General features: G+C 38.1%; 1 protein-coding gene across 4 annotated transcripts in view; it reads right to left on the bottom strand.

Annotated features, from left to right (window-relative positions):
- The window catches only part of GK (glycerol kinase), a 35015-nt gene extending 11747 nt beyond the window's left edge, over nucleotides 1-23268 (bottom strand). For 3 of the 4 annotated variants that reach the window (XM_082277455.1, XM_082277458.1, XM_082277457.1), the window contains exons 1-15: nucleotides 23116-23268; nucleotides 15459-15532; nucleotides 14695-14801; nucleotides 14061-14138; nucleotides 13006-13085; nucleotides 11898-12035; nucleotides 11374-11483; nucleotides 10597-10663; nucleotides 9963-9980; nucleotides 8063-8098; nucleotides 7394-7461; nucleotides 6004-6046; nucleotides 5256-5336; nucleotides 3289-3367; nucleotides 1349-1445 (exon numbers count right to left, since the gene is read on the bottom strand). In XM_082277455.1, coding sequence (XP_082133581.1) covers nucleotides 1349-1445; nucleotides 3289-3367; nucleotides 5256-5336; nucleotides 6004-6046; nucleotides 7394-7461; nucleotides 8063-8098; nucleotides 9963-9980; nucleotides 10597-10663; nucleotides 11374-11483; nucleotides 11898-12035; nucleotides 13006-13085; nucleotides 14061-14138; nucleotides 14695-14801; nucleotides 15459-15532; nucleotides 23116-23193 — 1154 coding nt within the window. In that variant the 5' untranslated portion in view covers nucleotides 23194-23268. The remainder of the gene's footprint in view (nucleotides 1-1348; nucleotides 1446-3288; nucleotides 3368-5255; nucleotides 5337-6003; nucleotides 6047-7393; nucleotides 7462-8062; nucleotides 8099-9962; nucleotides 9981-10596; nucleotides 10664-11373; nucleotides 11484-11897; nucleotides 12036-13005; nucleotides 13086-14060; nucleotides 14139-14694; nucleotides 14802-15458; nucleotides 15533-23115) is intronic. The other variant, XM_082277456.1, reaches the window with a different exon arrangement.
- Between the last annotated feature and the right edge of the window lie 555 nt (nucleotides 23269-23823).

The raw sequence follows: 23823 nt of genomic DNA, 5'->3' as shown, positions 1-23823 counted from the left end.
TAAACAGTCTCATTTTCCTGACAAGGTGCTTTCAGGGTCCAATCAATACAGTTGCCATAAATTATGTTTTTTCCCAATCTGCATGCAGATGGATGTAGATTCATCCATACACACATACAAACACCCCCATAAATTCTAGTCTGTCTTCAAGAAAAAAAAGATATGATTGAGGTTGATTTATCTTTAAAAAAATAATATACATTATCACTAAAATCTTAATAAATTCTCTAATGCTTTCAGTTCTTAAGGAAAAGCCCATATACATTGGTGCTGTGCTCTAAATGTTTGAAATTGTTTTCAGATCTCGTCTGATGATTAGTTGCTTCTGAACCTTCAAAGAGATTTTTGGATATGAGAGGTATGCTACATCTAACCATGAGTAAGCTGAATTCTGCCAATGTACTCTGAAGTGCAGAGCAAATAACCATCCTTTATTCTATTTCAACATCTGAGGAGCAGCATGGTACTACACAGAAATACTGCTGCATACATGCAAGTTCAAAGATATTAAAGGATATTTTTCATTGTTACCACTCCAAAGATCAGTTTTTAACCATTAAAAAGTTAACCACTGTGATACGAAAAACTGTAAAAACATCAAACTCTGAGATTTTTCTTTTTCCTTACATACAAGAAGCATCTGAATTCTAAAGATGCAACTACTTGAAACTTTGGGAACAAGATATCCTTTAAGACTTCTTTTTCCAGTCTAGGAAAGTTATTCTATGTTTATATTTGTTATGCTTCCATGACTGGCATGTTGTGATTCCAACAACAGTAGCAAGCTCACAAGAGCAGAAAAGACAAATGAAAACATAGTTTGAAGTATTACCAGGTGGCTGAGTCTGAACTACCAGAAAAGGGACTGGAAAAAAGGAGTAGAAAAGAACTTTCAATAGACTGGAAAGAAAACTGTATATAAGGGGAAGGAGGCAAAGTGGGAAGGAGTTAAGTACTGAAACCGAACTCAAAAGCACTAGTCAGCACTAAATTCTTCCTTTAGTACTTTTGTTGCCTGACACAGTTCACAGGACTACAAACCTCTTCTTTTACTTGAGTGAGATGAAAATCCTTTCAAAACCAAAAATTGTTTTCCCTGCCCTAATCCCCCACACTGTTTTTTGGGTTTTTTTTTTTTTGAGGAGTGGGACAAGGAGGGGTGATGAGGATGAGTAGCCAATCCTTCCTTTCCTCCCAGTAGCAGTTGCCGTTTTGAACAGGTTAAATACAAAACAGAAACAGTAGCCCATGAAGATACTACAAAGGACCATTTCACATACCTGGAAGGAATGGTATTTGTAAAATGATTAAATCCCCCTGCAAAAGCAGCATTCAGTCAGATCCTTACCCCCTTGCACTGGGTTCCCAGTATGGTGCATACAGTCCTGAAAATGCTGGTACAAAGTAGCAGCCATAAGAAGTTCCCACATCTGCAGCCAGTTTTTCTAATGCACACACAAAACACTTACTTAGCTTTTCACAACTGTACCAACACTTAATTACAGCACTTAATTATTACTTAAATAAGAAAAATATTCAGGATATCTTAGGTAGCTACAAATATAATCCAGACATGTATACAACTAGAAAATACAACCAATGCTGGCACTCTGTTCCTTGTTAACCAGTTTTCCTTTTGCAACAATATGAAAGGAAGAGGTGGAGCATAGGGACTTGTGGGAAATGTAAAATGCAAAATGAAAAATCAAAACTGAAACCCAATACTGTGTACTCAATATTCTGTCCTAGATTTTATGAGGTTTTCAAAGGTTATCTATCCTGTGGGTAAAGAATGCTACCTTCAAAGCAGTCCAAAAGGTCGCACTTTACTTACATTTAAGTCAAGGCAAGCAAGTGAAACTGGATCAAGACCAAAGGGAGTTAAGACCTAAATTCCCATCAATTTCAAATGGATTTAGAGCTCCAAATTGTCAGCTTAAGTATATAATCACAAAGCCAGCTACAAGGAAATCTGCAGTTTCCTGATATGAGAATGGTAACTGTGGATGTATGAACTCCTCAATACTGAAATATTTGTAATTTTAAAAATTATATTAAGACATTTAGAATTACAGAAGAGATAATGCTAATGAACAGCTCTTTCCTAAAACAAGAAAGAAGAGCATTTTCTTTCTGCTTCTGCAGATTTCTTCTGTTTGCATTGATAATTGATCATCGATCATCTTCAAAAAGTCTTTCTAAAAGGATACTTTCATACAGACTCCACTTCAAAAAAGAGTGAAGGCAGAAGGATGGACAAGTTCAGTGAAACAGAAAGAGATGATGAATCCCTGCATGACTTTAACAACACTGGCAAGGTTAAAGGTCTTGAAACTTAGACCTTTCAAAGGTCTTGTCAAACTTGTGAAGAGGTACTATAGTGTCTCAACAACTGGCTAATTTATGTGACAGCAGTTTATATTCTTCTGTATGATCTTCAAAGCTTTCTTTCAAAAAAACAGCCTGATGCTCTAAGTTTTTGCTAAATCTTTGAAGTTTTACATAAAATTTTAATTCTGAATTTTCCCACCTTTGAATATGATATCAATTTATTAAAAATATGTAATGAATGTCTTTTTAATCCTAAATCTCATTAAATCAGTCACTTTCAAACTTTTGCCCTTGCATGCTTCTGACATTTTTTGTTTTCCAAATTTTGGTATGTTCCTAGTTTTTATGTTACAAACCAGCTTGTTTCAGTTAATCTGAATCAGGAAACATCAGCTACACATATGCTAAAGGATTACTGCATTATTAGCCAAAACAGATTACCCTCCTCCACATCTTCTTAAAGAGACAACTTTGCAAACTGAGATTCCTACTTCAATGGATATGAAGCCTTCTACATAAATACTTGCACATGCAGGGCCTCAGGTTCTCATGTTTATGACAAGAATATGTAGGTTTAGGATCAAATATAGGCTGGTTTCTGTAATACAGACTTAAATACTCTTGGCTCTGTAAACTTCAACACTGTATAAAACCAGGAGATACTCAGTAAGTATAGTATCCTCCTGAATATGTGCTTACCAAGGAAACTACTAAAAAGTACAGATTGCAACAGAGCAAAGCTGACAAAGCATTTCCAAGACTGAGTCGATAGGCTCTATGAAATACATGTATCAATAAGTGAGCTCATGGATGCAAAGTAAATTTTTGTTGTGTTTAAACACAGCAAAATATATGCACCTTCCAGCTTTTCTTTACTTAAATATTTTGAGCTTTCATTCACCAATAGAGACATCGTAACACTGGAAAATTTAAAAAACTGAACAACTCCATACTCACCAACTTCCTGTGAAGTCTTAGCAATACCCAGATTGTCCCTCAGCCAACGAACAACAGCACCAGCTATTGCAACAGATCCCTGAAAGAAACAAAGTCACTCCATTAGGAGACAACAACTGGTAGCTTTGCGCTGCTTTTTAAAAGACTGGGGAGGAGGGGTCACTGTGGCCTCCAGCTGCAGGCTTACAGTCACAACTTGAAGCACTCCCAGGAATGCTCACAACCAAACCACAAAGTTTCTTGGCATCTGGAGACTGCCATGTAAAAAGGGCAGCCTGTTACACAGTCTCCATGTAGAGAAGGTGCTTTTTTTTGTATGGGAGAAAGTTACAATGACATTTCCTAAGCAGTCTTCTTGTCTTTCTAATTTATGGCTTCTGAATATACAGTTATGAGGTTCAGTAGCCTCAGACTTCCTTTCCTGACACATTAATATTTTTATGCTTTGATTTAAAAAACAAGACTAATTATGTCTAATCTAAATACAAACATCCAGAAAGACAGAAAATTTAGGTGCTCATGCATTTGCCAGCAAATTTCTCTATTGCCTCAGCAAATGGCCCTGAAAGGCTTCATCACATCACAGATGAATGGCATCTAACCCCAAAGCCAAGTCCAGCAGACTAAGCTTCAAGTAAATCAGGAGCAGCATTATATTTTCATTCAAAGCCACTGCTAGAAGGGGCAGGGGTGTTTTCTATGCAGCTGGCTATTACAGTTACACGATACCAGTTTGATTAAAGGAAAGGGCTGAATCCACATTTTTTGCCTCTCTGCAAAGTGTCTCAACCAGCAGATTGTACATGATTCTAGCATGGATACAGAACAAAGCACACTTAACAGCTTCTGTTGAAGCCATGTTTTCAGACAATATCATTAAAGACTTGGAGGTGAAGAAGAAGCAGCAAAGTGCAGGTGTTTCAGCATGCAGGAATACAAATCACTCTCAAGACAGTTTCAGTTCTCGTTTTAAGAACACGGGTTAAAAATAAAACAAACCTCTCACACACCCACACACAACAAAAATCCCAGAGTTTGCTAGGTCATGGCAAATACAGGATTCACTTTCCTCAGGGAAGGAAAAGGAACTGAATGCAGCGTCCCACATCTTAGTAAAGTACCATAAACCACAAACTATTCTCACAGTGAAAAAAATCCTGTGTTGTCTTTGTTTCACATGGAAAACACAGTCTGTCTACAAAAGCTCAATATCAGCATTCAGAGTATGTGTTTTGAGAATAATTATTATATTACAATACTTAGCACAGTAAGCAGCACAGATGGAAGAATAATCATTTTGCTGTTCCCATCAAAGCTTTGGTGCCAAATAGGTGCTCAGCTGATCTGTGCTTCAGAAGCAGAGCTATAGAACAATGAGCCCTGAAGTTTAAACATAAATACAATTTTCTATAGAATTTGGATGCCCTCAGACTTTCTCAGTTTGGAGAACTGAGAAACTGAATTCTGTAAGTAGGCACCTGAATCAGAGAGGTAAAAAAGCCAAATAGTTAGAGGATTTTTTCCCAGAAATTTGATTAAGATTTTTGAAAGTTAGAAGTAAAATCCATTAGAACAAAATAAAAAACATTTAGCTATGACTTTTTAAATGAGGTAATAACTGAAACACTAGTACTTCCCCCCCCTTTTTAAACCCAATTTAGTATTTAAAAAATCATGTCTTTTAATTAATAATATTTATTAAAGATTTGAGAGACTGACTAGCAGAAAAAATGTTTTAGCCATCTAGCTCTGAAAGTATAAATGATGCAATGAAGAAATAGTTTTTATTAGATTACATGATATAGATTGGAGACAGGGATAACCAAAACCACACAGAAGCCTTCAGGCACACAAGCATAATACAGAGCTATTTTCATTTCCACACAGCTGAAGATACCATAAAAATACCAGATAACAGAAGTAAACTAGATGTATCATTACAAAAAGGAAGAAACTACTGAACTTACCTCTAGTGCATAAAAAGCAGGTTTGTCTCTGCCCATTTTGTAAGCTATTGTGGTTATAAGACCATGCTCAGAAAACACAGACTAAATGGGGAAAGGGGAAAGAAAAGGTAAAGCATGAACAGAGGCTGAAAATATTGAAATAAACCCACTCAAATTATAATAAACAATGGACCAAACCGTCAAGCAAAATTTAAACAAAGTAAATTTTCAGTCACTCTAAATAAACACCTAAGATAGAACACTCAGATTGCTGGTGCTAATTCTTGTTTCCACAAGCTGCTGCAGATCTTTCCATCCTCCTTATAGAAAAGAGTTGAGGGTCCTTAAGGGAAGATGTAAAGGAAAAGGAAGTCACAGTTTTGCGCTATTTATTCAACTCCAACTACAAAGAAATAATGAGAGAAAATGAAGGGAAGAAATAAAAGAGCAAAGACAAGGAAAAAAGCACATGGTTAAATAACATAACACTTAATCCTGTCTGGGTGATGAGAAACATATAAAAGGGAAGAGCAAGAAACTTGTTAAGAAAAGTTCTGTTTGGAACCTTAAGGAGGTAGGAAACGGAGTCTTACAGAAATACCTTGAAAAAATTACTACTTTTATTCTTTCAGTTTTCAGTATGTGCTTTTCCCTATGTCTGGCAATATAATTGTTGTTAATAAGTCCAAGAATGGCTAACATACAGTTGTATTTCAGAACTTAAATAGAGATTGTGAAAAACAAAAAAGCAAACAAAAATGCAACTGACCTTCTGACCTGTATTGCACAGCAAGAAACAACCTGTTCCGTACCTAGCATGAAAGCAAAGCAAAGTTAAAACCACGATGTTTAAAGAATAACCTGTTACTGCAATCCATGAGTCCCCTGTGAGGAATCAACACACCACTTCCTGACCCTTGAAGGTTTTGCTACCATTAACTAATGATAAAACTATCCTCAAAAAGTTGATTTTAATGCAGCCTGAAGCTGAAAAATCTAGTCACATGTCTCTCTCTTTCTCTCTGGCTATTTTTTGTCTAACATTTGATCAAGGAGCAGATATGGCTGAAAACTAAGTGTAAATGCCTCTTTGGTGGCAGTGTTTACCTACTTCAATTTAAGCTGATTATGAGAGCGACTTTATAAAATAAATATTTCACAATATTAAAGGGGAAATTTTAAGAAACTTTGTTCCTGTCACGAAGAAGAGGGTTTTCTTTAAACATATTCCATTCAAAAACTTCTAAAAATGCCATGTTTCCCATTTGAAGACCAAATCATAAATGTGTGTGCATAGACACTCATACAAGAACACAGTTTAATATAAGGAGTACAAAACCGCTCCAACTTACTCTAAGAAATTATTGTAGAGAAAAATATTCCTTACCTTTTTAAAACCCTCAAAATTAGTATCTTAAACCAGTACTGAGATAGCCTTCAGTTATATTTGGAAAAAGAAATAATAAAGAAATAACAGAAACAAATTAAAAAAAGATAGACTAATATGTAATCATACCTGTGAAACTCCCATACTGTGTATGTCCCTACATGCTTAGTTAAGCACCTGGCTGAAAATGGAGCAGTAAGTCATTTCAGCAGAGAGCTTTTCCTCCAATGATTGTTTGATTATACCAGTTGCCTGATTTAACTGATCAGCTATTTTAAACAAGGGACACTAGGAGGCTGAGAAATAGGAAAAAGCAAATTTAAAATTCTCCGCTCTGAGCTAGACATAGAAGCAAAACTAAGCACTGCAACTGAAATGGACCTTTCCCATCTAGCAAATCTGTGTCATTCAAGTCAATGCAATCTTACTCACAGGCCTGTATTTGTTTAACCTTAGGTCACAATTTAAATGACACTGCAACTGTTTTAATCTGTGTTTTGAAGAATGTTAAAATGAAACGCCCCCTGTCACATAGAGATTTTCTTCACAGTGACTGTAACTAAATATATCTCAAAAGCCATGTAACTTTAATATCTTCATTACTTTATATAAGAGTCAAGACATGGTTTACTTTGCAGGTCAACACAGTCAAAAGGTAGATCTGCAACTACACGTTAACTAAGAAAGCATTTGGCAGTTGCTTGAAAGAGAACATAATACTTAATTCAAAACAGAGCAGTATGTTTATCATACAACTTCCCTACTAACTTACGTGTTTTTTGCTTGTCCATCTTGAAAACACATTTGCCCAACAAGAGCAGCAGACTGGTCACCCAAGCACTGAAAGTGAAAGATTTTTTCATTTAGCAAATGTCCTCACATGAATTACATATTTGACTATAACTCTAATCTATGAGTAGCACACAAGCAATTGAAAGTGAGGAAAAACCTACAGAGAAAAGCTATGCTTTTTATTACTCTTCCCTCTGTAACAACTGCAAATGAAATGTGTTTTGATACTTATGGTGAACAATTTAAAGAAATAAAAACTAAAATTTACTACCTTTATACATGTTATTGGAAAAAGCCGAGAATTTGCCCTCCATTTCTGGATTATGTATATACTTCTTATATATATATATGAAGTAGAGCTTGCTTCCATTTTGTAATGTTACTCATTTACTTAGAGATGTAATATAAGTTTCCAGCAGCATTACACATATGCATTAAAGCTCTCATTTGTATTTCCAGAGCCAGACCTTAATAATAATGGATCAAGCCAATTAGTAATTCAAGAGTCTACTTCCTGTTTAACCTGAAGTAAAAAACCCAAACCTTAAATCATAGGAGGATTCACTCATCTTTAAAGCTTTTTCCTGTGAAGCTATGTTCATGCAGTCCCAGGTTGTCATGCCAGAATCTAAGTTGAAGTAGGACTTACCCCAGAAATTGGTACACCTGTCAAAGCTCCAGATTTCTGTTTTGCAAAAACAGAAAGCAAAACTCTGAGTTAGCTTTCCATGACTAGAATTGAAGGCAATGAAAAATAAGCTAAACTTCTAATGCTCAAAGGAAAACAAAGAAGGGTCATGTAAGCAACATGGTTCAATTCAGGTGTACACTTTGTTTCAGCTTAACGCAGCTCATGTCTCAACCACTAAGGAATGGAGAGCAGGCAATTTAACAAATATACTTTATGTGACCTCAAAAGTTCATAGCATAAATTTTCTTGAAATATTACTATACAGCAAATCCAGTTCAGTGTAATCTGAGCAGTAAGTGCCAAGTGTAAAATGCAGAAGTGCAAAATGGCAAAGTGACTAAGAAAAAAACCATGACTGTGGTGACATCCTAAGCAAAGACAGATGCCTGATTTTAAGATACAGTGTTTTAAGTCTCATATAGAGTTTCTTCCAAACACTACCAGAGTTACTCAGTTACATTACTGTTACAGAATCATAAAATCATTTAAATTGGATAAGACCTCTAAGATCATCAAGTCCAACTGTTAAGTCAGCACTGCCAAGTCCACTACTAACCCATGTCCCTAAGTGCCACATCTATACATCTTTTAAGCACCTCCAGGGATGGTGACTCCACCACTTCTCTGGGCAGCCTGTTTCAATTCTTGACAACCTGTGAAGGCTCTTTTTTTATCGCTTGTTACCTGGGAGAAGAGACCAACCCCCACCTGGCCACAACCTTCTTTCAGGGAGTTGTAGAGAGTGGTAAGGTCCCCTCTGAGCCTCTTTTTCTCCAGGATGAACACCCCCATCTCCCTCAGCTGCTCCTCATCACACTTGTGCTCCAGACCCTTCCCCAGCTCTGCTGCCCTTCTCTGGACTTGCTCCAGCTTCTCAATGCTTTTTTTGTAGTGAGGGGCCCAACACTCAGGTTCAAATCCTGGACACAGGATTTGAGGTGTGGCCTCACCAGTGCCAAGTACAGGAGGACAATCACTGCCCTGGTCCTGCTGCCACACTACTGCTGATCCAGGCCAGGTGCCATTGGCCTTCCTGGCCCTCTGGGCACAGCTGGCTCATGTTCAGCTGCTGTTGACCAGCACCTACAGGCCCTTTTCCTCCAGGCACCTTTCCAGTCACTCTTCAACCAGCCTGTAGCTCTGCCTGGGGTTGTTGTGACCCAACAGCAGAACCCAGCACTTGGCCTTGTTGAACCTCATACAATTGGTCTCAGCCCATTGCTCCAGCCTGTCTGTCTGCAGAGCCTTCCTGCCCTCCAGCAGATCAACATTTCTGCCCAACTCAGTGTCATGTGCAAACTTAGTGAGGGTATCCTGAAAATTTTATTTAATTATTTTACTATTTCCTGACAATTTCTACTTGTTTCTTTAAATTGTTTCTTTGTGCAATTGTGAAAATGCATTTTCAGTAAAGCCATGCAAGTGTATTTCCAATCTGAATTTCTTTTTCTTTAATGCTCATTTCAATTAACTGGATTTAAGATAACTGTGTTATAAATGCACTAAAAAACTCTACATGAATTTCATGTTTCGGTACCATAGAATTAGTATTTTTAGACAGAATAGACAGGTTTTCTCATTTATAAGATGTTATAGCTAACATTTATTAGCCAGTAACTGTATTTTTAGCTCAAAAAGAAATATCCAAGTGTGGAAATTAAGACACATACATTGAGATAACATTTTAGAAATAATTTGGCATGAACTCTAATTGTATTATCTCAGATTTGGAAACACACAGCAAATTTATTGGTCTAGGAAGTGCACTTTTACTAGTCCTTAAACCAATGAAAATGCACAGCATCTGAGCAGAATGGGCAAGATATACGTGGTCAGCCTAATGGAAGCCTCTACTCACCCGGCTAGGACAGATTTTCTACAGCCAGCAAAAGGAAGAAAAAGAAAAAAAAATGGAAAGAAAGGGGAAGAGAAACAGAAGTTCACATTTAAAGTGATGAGCAATTCTGTTCTGGTGGTCAGGCAGTATCTTTTTCCATTTACCTTGCTCATTCAGCTTAATACAATTCACTCTTATCTGACCTTCACATAAATTAACATCAGCGATGACTTCTAGTGGCATTTCCATTAACACACTAGCAAAAATATTTACATTTCAGGGAATTTAGAGTTCTATTTAAAAAAAAAAAAAAAATCTTGTAACTTTTCTTCACTACAAAATACGTGTATTTTTATTTAACAATAGCTCAAATTACCAGGAAAAATAATGCAAAAATCACAACATCCAGTTTATCCAATCTTGAAGATCATTAATTAGATGCAACTGTGTCAGAAGAGTTGGTGCTGCATTAAAGTAATCAAATACTCAACTTCCTATAATATTATATAACAGTAGGTAACAGCATATCAATCATAAATCAAACACTACTGGTCTAGAAAAAGCCATTAGTCCTAATCTATAGAATCTGTCAAATCCAAATGGATATAGTTATATTTTTACAAGATTAATTTCACACAAATACTGGAAAACATACCATCAGGCCATAAACCTCAGAGGAGCTTCGCACGTTTGGAAGTATTTCCATAGGAATATCAAAGAACCTGAGCACAACAAAAAATTATGTATATTATATGTTCAGTGCTAAACCAGAAAGCATTTTGCATTTATTTCCTTAAATAAGTTTAAGCTATAAAGAAAAAAAAAACTATAAAAGGAACTTTTTTCTAGGTTTTAATCTGTAGCTATCTGGTTTTCCACTTGTTACAGTGGACACTGGATTTTGGAGTAAAACAGCATATATTTCAATTTTTGAGGACATATGCAACTCTTTTACACAGAAATTTCATTCTTCTTCGAACAATATCTTAATAATACACTTGTTAATAAATTCAAATTTAAAACACAGACACTATCATTCTAGCTGCCTTACAAATTTGATTAAGTAATAAAGAAACTATTAAATCACAATATTCTGAGTTGGAAGGGACCCACAAGGATCACTGAGTCAAACTCTCAAGTGAATGGCCTGTACATGGATTGAACCCACAACCTGGGCATTATCAGTATCATGCCCTAACCAACTGAGTTAAATTGTTTCCATAAACCAGGTTTCCACCTACAGAAAGATTCTGCTACTTTTAGTTAATCCAGACCGTTGTAAATTGGACTTCTGGAGAACAATGAATCTTAGTCATTAATTTCAACAGTAAATAGAACAGTACCTGCTGATCCTAGTTCGGATAAGGGATTCTTACTTTTAAATGAGTTAGAAACTATTTAAATAACAGTATTACTGAAAAACTGAGCTTACTTGCAGAGCTCAGGATCCCATTCCAAGGAATGAATGTTGAACAACATTGTTCTACTGGCATTGGTGACATCTGTACAGTGAATGCCTCCATTCTTTCCACCTGTCAAACTCTGAACAAAAAAATAACGGCATTTGTCAAGGAGAGATATAGGTTTACTTCAACAAACTACAAAAAAAATTTCAAAATCACCAAGTTTTCAGCTTGGGACTGGGAATTCTGGTATTTCTGCAACAACCAAGAGGCAGGCCGAATACACCTTTCTAAAGTCCAAGGTTTTTCTGAAAGTGTGAGCAATATTTTACAGCAACCTTGAATGGTAAACTACACATAAGCATCTAGACAAAAATATACTGGTACAGAGACAGTAAAAGTTCATCTTACAAGGAACTTTAATGGAATTTCTTTAGTGGCTTGTATTGGCATCATTGTGTCATCAGTGGGCATCATGTACAACATGCACGGAGACTTGCATGATATGGAAATTGATTGTAAAAAGAGTGATAATAAACTCAAAAATACACACCCATATAAGCCATGAATCAATAGTCCCAAACATAGCTCTTCGATCCTCAACAGCTTTCCTAATCTCTTCCACATTATCCAAAAGCCACCGAAGTTTCACTGCACTAAAATAAGTGCTAAGTGGAAGACCAGTCTTAAACTGTAAAATTAAAAAAAAAATCATTTAAACACCATACAAGTATCTTTCCCCTAAATACTGTAGTTATATATAAAAATGGTGATAGTAAGGGGGGAAAAAAAGACACAAAACTCAGAGAAATTACACAAACTTGTTATTTAAATAAGTACTAAGCACACAACACACAAGTCTGAAAAAATCAAATGACCAGTGGAATAATGGACAAAGATCAAAGCTGATCTAAATGCAGTTCAAAGATCATTTATGTGGAAAAAGTTGTTTGCAGAAGGCCTGTCTTATCTAGGATATCTCTGTATCATTAAACAATAAGTAACAACAACAAAAATAAGCAGGACAACACAGGAAAGATGAAATTTGTATTCTACTAGAACCTGAAAATCAAGTAAGTTTATATACTTTTTGACATCAGTTTCCTGCCTATAGGAAAACGTATAAAAAATACATAATACTTATACAATCAGTAAGAACAATATTAATCAAACAATTGTAACATCTTTTTGCAAGCAATTAGTTTCCAAATTGTTATATATTTGCTCACAAAAAAAAGAATGAATTTGCTCTTTATGAATGATCTTCCTAGTTCTCAGATTGGATGCAATAATTTCAATATTAAGGCATGAGAATGCATAATACATTTCATACCAGTAAGTTATTTCCCAGTTTTTTTCTACTTGATCTTAATTTTTGTGTGTAATGTTTCCTTAATATTGGCTAGATACCACAGGATTAGGTCTCACTATTACTGATTTAACTTCTCTAGTGAGAAATTAAAGGACTGTTAACCATTTACTTTAAGGAAATAAATTTTCTAGTCTCAGATTGGTGTCTTAGGCCCATTTTTTATTATTTGACAAGCTAAGAAGAGACTAGAAACTATAGATGACTTTGTTTTGGGGATTTTTTAACACATAAAACCAAAAAAATATAAATTGCAGCAGCTAGTATTTAAATGTTCTGGAATATCTCTTACCTTAGAAAAAGTTTTGTTTTTTCCTGGAATTCTTTTAAGAAGACGTTCAACTGTTGACTGGGTTCTCAGGTCAAGCCACACTAAAATATGAATAAAATTAACTGATCAAGTGATTTAATACACAAAAAAATGACATGTTCAGCTTGCTTCTATGAAACCACAGCTCTTGCCAGTAAATTCCTGTCTCTTTTTATCTTTTCACGTAGTTGAAAGAATATTGTATTGCCATTGTATTTTAAAGCTACTGTTGTATAAATTAAAAATGGTCAGATAAATTCATTTGATTTAGAAGAACAAACGATTTGAGAAACAAACAGGATTTACCACAAATAGGACATATACTTTATCAGAATATAAGCAAGTGACTAATGCTACTTTGCAGCAGATGAGTGTGACTAAAGCACATAGCAGGTTGATTATTTACTATTTCTATGTAAAATCTCAGCTAAAAGACTACATTGGAGTTATCAAGGCATAGCTGGTTTTAAGACAAAGCTGTTAACTACATATATTTGACTACAGAAGAGTCCTAGTTTTACAGTCATACTATGCCAAACTACACCTGGCACTTGACATGACCTAAAAAACCAATTCTAGACAATTAGCATTTTTCAGCTGACAATATCTGAAAAGCTAAGGTAAGTCAAAAATAAAACTGAGTATTAATAAGTATTCATTAAGTCATCAGTAAGTATTCATTAAGCCTACTTAACATGATTTTCCTTTAAAGTTAAATCAACAGCATATGGAAAATTTCCAAGGAAGTCTTTGGGTGCAAGTCAGAGCATTTTGTGCCAGGACCCCCTCAGGAACATTGGGTTTTTTTTTTTTTGAAAACCAATAAAGTGATTCATTAAGTAGTAATTTTTATGGAATATGCATTTTTAAACTGCACTGCTGCGTATACCAACACACATCTTACAACACAGATACCAAAAAATCCAAGAAATTACTAGGCTAGGCCACAACCAGATCTGCACAGGAAAATACAAAAGCATTTTTTCCACAACATGTTCATATTATGATATTACATATTTAGAAAGTAGCATAGTTACCAATAGCATTATAAAGAGGTTCTCCAGTTGTCTTGTCCCAAACCACTGTTGTTTCTCTCTGATTGGTGACTCCAATGGCTTCAGGACAAAATAGAAAGTATCCTTTTCAGAAGGTTTGTTTTCCCCTTTTGGGGGGGGGGGGGTGAGGGAGGGAATGGAGAGGTGGAGAGGAGGGAGGAACAGGTAAGGAGAAGAGGAAAGTAAATGGGAAATAAAAAGCTTCCAACTTTTTCAAGGTATAATCTAGAAATATTACTTCTAAGAACTCATCTTTGCTGATTAACCTATATGCTATAAACCTCTCTCTTTTTCGGCCACAAACTGAGACAACAACAACTGACAGGGAAAACAGCTTTCCTGAATTAAAATCCTAAATTAAATTTCAGAATTTCTTCATCACCTGTCTCTGCGATTTTACAAGCTTAGGCTAAGTCTACTTTGTCGATTCTGCATTGCTAATATACACAAGGGACTTATTTTCTTATTATTCCTCCCCCAAAAAATGCTTTCAAATACAATTTAACATTTTGTTTGAGGCTGGCACATGCTGCCACCTTTCTATTTATTAACTTAAAAACTATGGTATCTGAATTGCTCAACCATGAGCATATTAAAGCCCTCTACCCATAAGTACCTCTTATGTTACTGATGTTTATGTTCAGTTGTTTCATTTTCTCACAGGTCTTTTCCACACATTCATAGACAGAGTTTAATATTTCCTTTGGATCTTGTTCCACCCATCTTTAACAAACAGTAAACACCAGTTAATAAAAACTAACATTAAAAAAGAATACTAGTCTGAAAAACAAGCTGAGCATTTTAACACAATTATAGCTACAAAACATGTTTTACATACCTACAAAAAGTAAAAAGAATTTCAAACCCTTTTTAAACTGTAAGCTGTATTTTCACCAAAAAAAAGCTCAAAACCATCTGCAGAAAACAAAGAATTTTGTTTTGTTTTATTCTATACAGAGGGCATTGGCAGCAAATGGTAGGTCAGTTAGGAACAAACAAACAAAACCTCAGAGAACAAACTAACATATTTCTATGGACCAAGCTGAAAACTGTGGTTCAACTGTAAAAATTACCAGCTTTATCACCTCAAATGAGATGTTAAGTCTTATTTAAACTTTAGTTTTAAACTTCAAAATTTAGAAGTTATGTATGTAAATGAGTTATCAGAGCAAAACACTAAGTACTTTTAGCTTCTGTAACTCAGAGCACATTCCAGACACCAAGTGGGAGTTACTTTATGCCATTTTTTCTGCCCAGTCTTTTATAGCAGATACTGTGCTACTAAAAATTATTAAGCAGCTTTAGTTTTGATGACTCAGATAAAAATATATAAGCTTGACCAAAATGTACACAAATGAAAAAAAAGAAAAAAAATCATACCCTTCTCTAGGGAATTCTTGCTTTATTTCAACTTGATGGTGACTCAAGAGCTCTGCTGTTTTTGCATTAAAAACCTGCAAATAAATTACATAATGGAATTTTGTATGAACACAGAAGTTTAAACAACAATAATTAACATTTATTCTTTTGAACAAATGCAGTGCTGTGACAATGGACAGTAATTTTCTATCATCAACACCAATATCTATATAACCAGGATTCAGATATATGCATTTTTAAAACTAAGGTAGGCAAAGATTATTTTGGTAAACTTTGCTGTCAATCTGTCAATTTAAACTGCTTTTTTTTTTTCCTTGGTGGGTTGGAAAAGAACCAAATTTTTTCTTGTGGTGGCTATAGAAGTTAAATTCCTGATTCATTTTAGAATAGCTCTCAGTAAAATACCCACTGTTGTTGAAAATAACACCTCTTTAGCTCCTGTTGTGCCACTCTATTGCTGGAGCTATCTGTGTGTTTTCTTGGGTTAGCTCACTTTTAGGAAGAGTGAAAATCTGTGACAAATCATAGAAGGGACTAAACTGAAGAACAAGAAAGTACCTAGGCAAAACCCATTTTGTTTAAAAAAAACCTACAAGTACAGAGCTCATGAACAATCTGACAAGAAAAGAATGCCACTGCAGCAACACAACACATTAAAAAGAGAAGAACATGTAGAAAAGTAACTTAAATTTGGATATACTCCAATAAAAACCAGCAGAGTAGAGAATCACGAGGACTCTATCAATGGGTATTCTTAAGGAATCACAAGTTAGAGGTTCTGCCTTGCAGTAGAAGCTCATCGAGAATGCACAACAACCCTCATTAAGCACCAGCAGCCTGTTCCCAAAAGGAAGCTCTGCTGAGGCCAAGCTCAGGGACACCCAGTGAAACATTCAACTGAAGTGTACACTGAGTGAGCCAGAGTGCCTGGCTGGGGTGGTGGCATTCCTGTGGGAACGGCTTTCTCCCCAGGACCACGCAGAATCTTTTGTAGGAAGAACATTCTGGGACCTAGAAAGTAAAATCTAACAGCAGGTTCAGGTGAACTGCAGAACATGTCAGTGGCACACCATCCTACCTTGTTATGGCAAGCAGAGGTGAGCCAGATTTAGAAACCACTCTCATGCTAAAGAAACAAAATTCAGTTATAGCCATCCACCCTATAGGATACAACTGAATATTTTCTATACTTCCTTGTTAATGCTCTCTTCTCGTTCCACAAATTTTAGGAATTTCTCTTAAAGCTTTTAATCCACAAACTCTTGGTATCGTTTAGACAGTACACTTTACTCTGAAACTATTAGAACAATTCTGACAAAAAGGAGATGAAGTTCTGATTCTCCAGTTTCTTTGGAACCTTAAAGTGTATCTTTAGAGTGAAACTTTGAAGTTTAGAAACATTCTACTTATATATTAGAATTGCAGAATAATTCAGGCTGAGAGGGACCTTGAGACATCTCTAGTACAACCTCCTGCTCAAAGCAGGACCAGCAATGACATTAGATCATGTTGCTCAAGAACTTTTCTAGGCAGGTCTTGAAAACCTCCAAGGAAGAAAACAGCACAAACTCTGGAAAACACTGAAAGCTCCACTGCCCAGAAAAGAAGCCTAAAAAAGGTACATGATCATTCTTTTCTGCTATCAGTTGGAAAGGTTGCATAGAAAGAGCACCACTGAATTCTTTTTACTATATTTACTTATCTGTGTTTCATCCACCAGCTCAGGCTTGACATGAATCTATCCTAATAAAAGAGAAAGCTCTGTCAGTACTACACATTTGGAAGGAACTCGCATAATGGGATATAGGTCTTAAAATGCTACACAACACAGTTAATAGGAGAGGCTGTTTTGCATGTATGCAGCAAGATTTTTTTACCTGAAATTGCCTTTCTGCCAAAAGCATATTCACATTTACTAGGTTTTTAGAATAAAGACAGAAAGACAGAAGATTTTTTATTTAACATGTACATATATTTCTGACATACTAACAATGTTAATTATCATGTGGTAATCATTCATCATTAATCATTCAGTATTTCTTGAAACAGAAGACAATGCAAAGGATTCCTACTGGAAGCAGGAAGTCAGATTCAATTAGACAAAGTCATCAAGTGAACGTGGATTATGTGACTTGCAGACACAGCAATAAACTGTGACAGCAATACATTTTAAACAGAAGCAATAACACAATAAATGCACAGATATTTTCATGTCCATAGAGTAGAACTAGGCAAACACACTTCGCTAATGCATCACAAACAAACCTGCAAGCTTCTGACATTCTCAACAAAAGCAGTAGACAGTCCCTGTTATTCAGGGCAAGGGATTAAAAACTATCACTGGGAGCAATCCCTGTTTGAGGCCAGGTTGGATGGGGCCCTGTGCACCCTGGTCTAGTAGAAGCTGTCCCTGCCCATGGTGGGGGGTGAAACTAGGGAATCTTTAAGGTCCCTTCTGACCCAAATTATTCTATGACTCTCTGATTCTACACTCATAAACAGAATTCTGATATGTGAAAAGATGCCAAATATGAAAGAGTCACTAAATTTAAACCCACAAAATGATAAATAATGTAGGGAATAAATAGAACAAATGGGACCTCAAAGCCTTCCTTTCCCACTCCTTCCAAAAAACCACTACTGTTGTAAAAAAAAATTCCCTATACAGTCCCTGTTTGACAGTGGAGAGATAGAAAAATAAGTGAGAGTAAGTCTGAATAATTCAGATAAGGTCAATACATCCCTGTTGAAACAGGTTTGAAGTGTATTTTTTGTAATTTGTTGGGACTAGAGGCTTTCAATCCTCCATTAAGAACTGATTCCAGTTTATGCTACTGATCTCTCAGTTGTTGTGTGTGGCAGGGGGAAAGCCAAAGTCAGTTTTGCCCTAATTTTATCAGCAGTAGTCACGAAGAATTGTCTAGGCTATTTGGACATGTACAGTCGTCTTGAACAGAGATGAAAGTGAAAGCCACCAGATACGTACTGAATTCTCTAGTGAGAGATTAAAGAAAAGGAATAAATAACATCCTTCCTCTCCTCCCAACAAAGAATTAGAGCTTGAGCCTTGAGTCTCAGGACTGTAGAGAAGGAAGACCTACATAGGTGTGCTATATGTGAACAAGCAGAGCGGCACAAGGGCTGATCACTTAATCCAAGCTTTTTATAGGGTCTTTAATAGAATACATCACACCACATGAAGGGGTGTAGTTACATATTGTTACATATTATTGTGTATTACATTCATGTTTTGTTATCTTAATGGAAAAGAATTCATATCAATCAGTTGTAGCAATTTTCAAGGAATGGCCATTAATATGACGTTCATGGAAGCGATGCAAGAAGCTGCACAGCTGAAAAGACAATAATGAAAACAGATTTTAGAAGTAACTCTTCATATGTCTCAAGCTTTGTCATGTAACTCTGCAGAAAAGCTATTTCTGTTATTCTATGGTGTATCTTCATGAGTTTCTGTCAAGCTGGAACAGCCACGGCTCTGCAGCCAAACAAGCTCAGAGCTGGAGTTCTGAAATTTCATTGAAATCAACCCAGCTGGAAAAAGGATAACAGAAAAACAATAATTCCCTCTTTAGTACTTAACTACGAGTAGCAGGCAGTCAGAATTTATGAATAAGTACAGTTTAACAAGTCTCCTAGAAATTATCTTTCTTGGAAGGCTCATGATGAACAGATCTCCCTCCATCATCTAGAAGGTGCTTACAATTATGGGCTTTACAGTAAAACTACACTGTGTTTTAAGTGATAAGAGTGAGGGGAAAAACTGTATTTACAATATTTTTAACCCTTCTTGCTAGTTATACAATCAAGTTTTTTTCTTTCCCAAAAGGTCATGTTACTTCAGTAGAGGGGTAAAACGGTTTCCCCTCTGAAGAGAAAGCTCAATGGGTATGAATGTCTTCCTTACCTAAAAATCAGTTTTTGTTTATTGAAAAGAATGCTTGCAGTGTGATATAGCTTTATTTGAATGTTTCTTCTAGAGAAAAGTAAAGGAAGAAAGAAATATTTCACAGAGGTGGAAAAAAATGTTCTGTGGCTGACTGACAAAACTAGATTGTAAAGTACTGTATAGGTACTTCACTGTGTATTTCAATTCTTGCTATTCCTGGATAAAATGACAGAAAGACTATCCAGAAAATATCTTTCAAGAAATCAAACAATGGTTCAGCTGGCCATTAGCTTCTGATCCTAAGACTTTTCACAAAAGAAGCTATAGGGTATTTTTTTATGATTCTTGAATAATATGAAATGGAACATGAGAGATGAAAGTATTAGGTGAAAATATTCAATGAAACATTTTGGCCAGAATTCAGTCATCTGGGTACACTTGTTTAGCCTACCCAATTTATTTTCCTGCTATAAGAAAATGAGCCTTAAACAATTGCACTGGTACTCAAAGCACTGTGCTCTCCCTGGTAACTCTGAATCTGTTTTCCAGGTTCAACCCAACTTAACAGAAAAGTTGCAATCTCAAAAATAATTACAGCTTATTTTACAAAAGTAGCTAATAAAAGTAAAGATCCAAAATAGGGTTTGTGGAGGGTAAAGCTACAGCATAAACTACCACTGTATGTGTGCTGTGTGAGAGGCAAGGCTAAATAAGGAGTGACAGTAACAGAAATGCACCTGAGTTCTGGTGCTTCTTTAGCCTCTGTGTTCATAGAGAGGAAGCAGGAGACTCAAAACTTGTGTCTGCACACAGGATAATTTCTCTGAATCTCAGGAGTTCGCCTAGCCTAAATCGCTGCTCAGGTAAGCCTAAATTTAAGACCAAGCTGTTCAGGGTCTTTTCTAGGAACTGAGCATCTGCAAGGATGGAAGTTTGGAAGTTCCACACACATTCTCGGCCCCTGATCCAATGCCCTCATAGTGAAACATTGCTTTGTTACATCTATTTGAAATTTCACTTGCTGCAACTTGTGTTCACTGCCCACTGTGTTTTCCTGTGCCCATCTGAGAAAAGGCTGGTTCTGTGTTCTCCACAAACTGTGGTTAGATAGCTGAGGACACACCTTAGCCTTTCTTGGGAAGAAAGAACCCCTGATCTCCTAAACCCTCCTTCCACAGCTTTGTGCTGCAGTGCAGGGATCTTTCAGGGACCCCTTGCCTGGGTGAAATCCAGTTCTTCAAACTCTCTCATCTTCTGCGGGATCCAACATCAGACACAGTGTTCCAGATGCCACCTCCTAAGTGCTACACAGATGGTAAGAATTACTTTTTGAACTTTTCTTATGTGCACCACCACAAGGATGTCTTGCTCACATATATCTGACTTGCTGTCCAGCAGGAGCGTGTCTTTTTTCACTAAGCAGCTTCTTAACATTCTGTCCCAAGTGCTAAACTTTGTTTAACTTTATTAATATTCTGGAAGCCCCCTTCTCCAACTGGAATTTCAGTCAACTGGTCACTCCCATCTGAGAGAACATTCCAACCCATCCCCATGGCTGTGGATGAAAGTACTATGGGGTATCAGCCCTTGCTACTGACTGCTAAGGAACACCATTGGTAAATCTGCCACCCGTAATAGTAAATTTACACTCTGAACTGCTGACACTACTCTTTGGCTCCATTGGACCAGACAGTTTTTCACCCAGAACTCTTTAACCCAGTCAAAAATAATATGTCTTCCGCTTAAAAAATTACGTAACAGTTGCACTGAACTACTGAATACGCAAGTGCAAAGTAAGCAGCAAGATGATTTTGACTTGTGACTTGGTGAAGACAAAAACTTTTGGAAACACTTCATTTAAATTAACAAAAAGTAGAGAGATCAGTGAGAAGTGTAACCAAAACAACTAAAAGCAAAAGACCAAGAGGTAATAAGAAAGCCAAGGAAACAATTCGGGCACAAACAACAATACATTACATTCTGGCTTAAAATATTTCAAGGCAAAATCTCTTCTAACTGCAGCGATCCCCTTCCAGCACAGAATTCTCCAGATAATAACACATGTGTTGTTATCTGAATGACTGATGTGAGCTGTAGCAGATCTCTGCACATTTTGCCTTCTTCTTCCCCTCTCCCCCATGTTCTGATTTAATTCAGTGATCATGTATCTTATTTCCTCAAACCTGTGTAACTGTATTATCATAATGACATGATCACACTGCCAAGTTTAAGACAATGCCCTATTTTGACATGAATTGAGAGAAACTGAGATGAATACAAGAAGAGACTTGAAGAGTGACAGACCCAATACCCTTCTTGGAAAAATTAGGAATCATCTGAATCCTCATGTAGACAGGCAAAATCTCCCTGACTGCATAAATGCCATTGATGGATGTGTCTAGTGTAAGAAATTCCTTCTAAGAGGAACTTGTAAAAATACTTGTATAAAGAGCTTAAGTTTTACTTCTACTACTGTTATCCTTTTAGGATAAGAAAAAAGTTAACTTGGCTTATACGTGAAAGCAGATAGAATTTATCTTCAGGTGTTACAGGGATCTTCTTCAAGTTTGTTCCCAAAAAGGACTCCTGACTGGCATCCAAGACAGCCCACTGGTGTCATTTGTCAGTTTGGAGTTTCTCTCCACCCCCAGATCTGTGTTTTGTCATTTGACAATCGCATGAAGGTCGTGATATTGAGTAATAATGGTAACATAGGTCAAGAAGATATTCTAGTCTCCTGCTTCATGAAGGAATGTTCCATGTGAGGGAAGCATTAAAAAAAAAGCAAGGACAAACCAAAACATTCACCTTCCCAATTAACACTTTGCTCATTTGACAACATTTTTATCTAGCAATTATCTCTCCTTCCATGGAGGAAATTGTCACTGAGATTTAATTAAGTCAAACTACCATGACCTAACTGACTAGGGGACAGTATATTTGTAGACATTTGCAAGCAAAAAGTATCTATAGTAATTTTCATACATAACAACATTAGTTACAGTCTATTGCATAATATAGAAATAACTAGATCCTTCAGCTAAAGGGTCATATATAGATGATTAATATATTAATCCTCCCATCCTTATATCTTCCTCTAGTGTTTAAACAAATCAGTGTTTCACAAGGTGTGCAGGTTCAGCCACCTGAACACCGACAGTGCACAGGATGCACTGGCATTAGGGCTGGAACCGCAGCAGTCACTCCAGCAGGCCCCGGGTAGGTTTTAGCGGGGAACACAGCGGAGTCATCGCATTGTTTGAACACCAGCTAATCGCAGTCACCGAACTCGCACGGATCTATTTCCCCAGTGCCCGAGGACCTTGTCCACTTGATTCCACTCGGGGCGAGACACCCGACAGATTGAAAACCCGACAGATGGCAAACGCAGCCTGCTCGAAACAGCGGGACCTCGCAGTCCCCTGGAGCAGCAGCAAGAGCCGCTGGTGCCCCGGACCGCTCCCCGCGGGACGGGCGCTGCTCCCCGCGCCGCGGCGGGAACGCGGCGGAGGGACAGCGGCGGATCCGGCACCCCCGGCCCGAGCAGCGCCGCTTCTCCGGGAGACAGGAGGCAGCAGCCGGGACCGCGCAGCCCGGCCCTGCGGGCCCGTTCCCCTGCCCTTCCCCAAGGGCACGGCAGAGGCCCCCGCCGGGATGTAGGGGAATAAAGGCGCGGAAGCCGCGGCTCCTCTCAGGCCGCGGGGGCGCCGCCTGCCCCCGGTGCCGCCCCGATCGCCGCGCTGTGCTCACCAGGAAGCGGGTGGAGCTGGTGCCCTGATCGATGGCTCCCACCAGCGGCCCCAGCGCCGTGCGCTCGGACGCGGCCATGGGACCCCTCAGCGCCCGCTCCGCTCCCCGTAACGGCCGCGCCGGCACCGCACGGGCAGCTCGCGGCCGGCGGCGCGTGGCTGCCGGGGTGAAGCCGGCGGGGGGCGGGGCGGGGGCGCTGGCTCGCGCATTGTCAGCCCGCGGCCAATCGGCGCCCGGGGCGCGGCGGGGGCGGAGCGGGGGGCGGGGCCGGGCTCGCGGGAGGGGACGCAAGGGGTGTGTCACGTGACGCGCGGCGCGCGGCACGGCCCCCTGCCCCGCCCCGCCCCAGCGCCCCGGCGGAGGGAGGGGGAGGCGGGAAAACTGAGGGGGCTCCTGAGGACGGCTCCGGCCGCTCCCGGGAGAGCAGCGGGACCAGGTCCCGGGAATGCTTTTCGGGTAGCTTGTGCTGCCTTGAGGAGGTGTTCTACGGAGCGAAACGTGTCTCGCTCGTTATCGGGGAGAGTGGAAAGAACCCCCACGGAGGCGGTACCCCGCTGGGGAGGTGCCAAGCCCGCGTATCCGCTGCAAATCTTACTTTCAGAGCGAGTACTGCCGAGGAGCCGTGCAAGGCTGAGCGATCATGGATGACCGAGATATACATATTTATGATACAGCCCCAAAGCGGCTTCTTCCATATTTTAAAGCTTT

The sequence above is a fragment of the Coloeus monedula genome, assembly GCF_965178545.1.
Source record: "Coloeus monedula genome assembly, chromosome: 3".
NCBI classification, from domain to species: Eukaryota; Metazoa; Chordata; class Aves; order Passeriformes; family Corvidae; genus Coloeus; species Coloeus monedula.
This window is presented reverse-complemented; position numbering and strand designations above follow the sequence as displayed.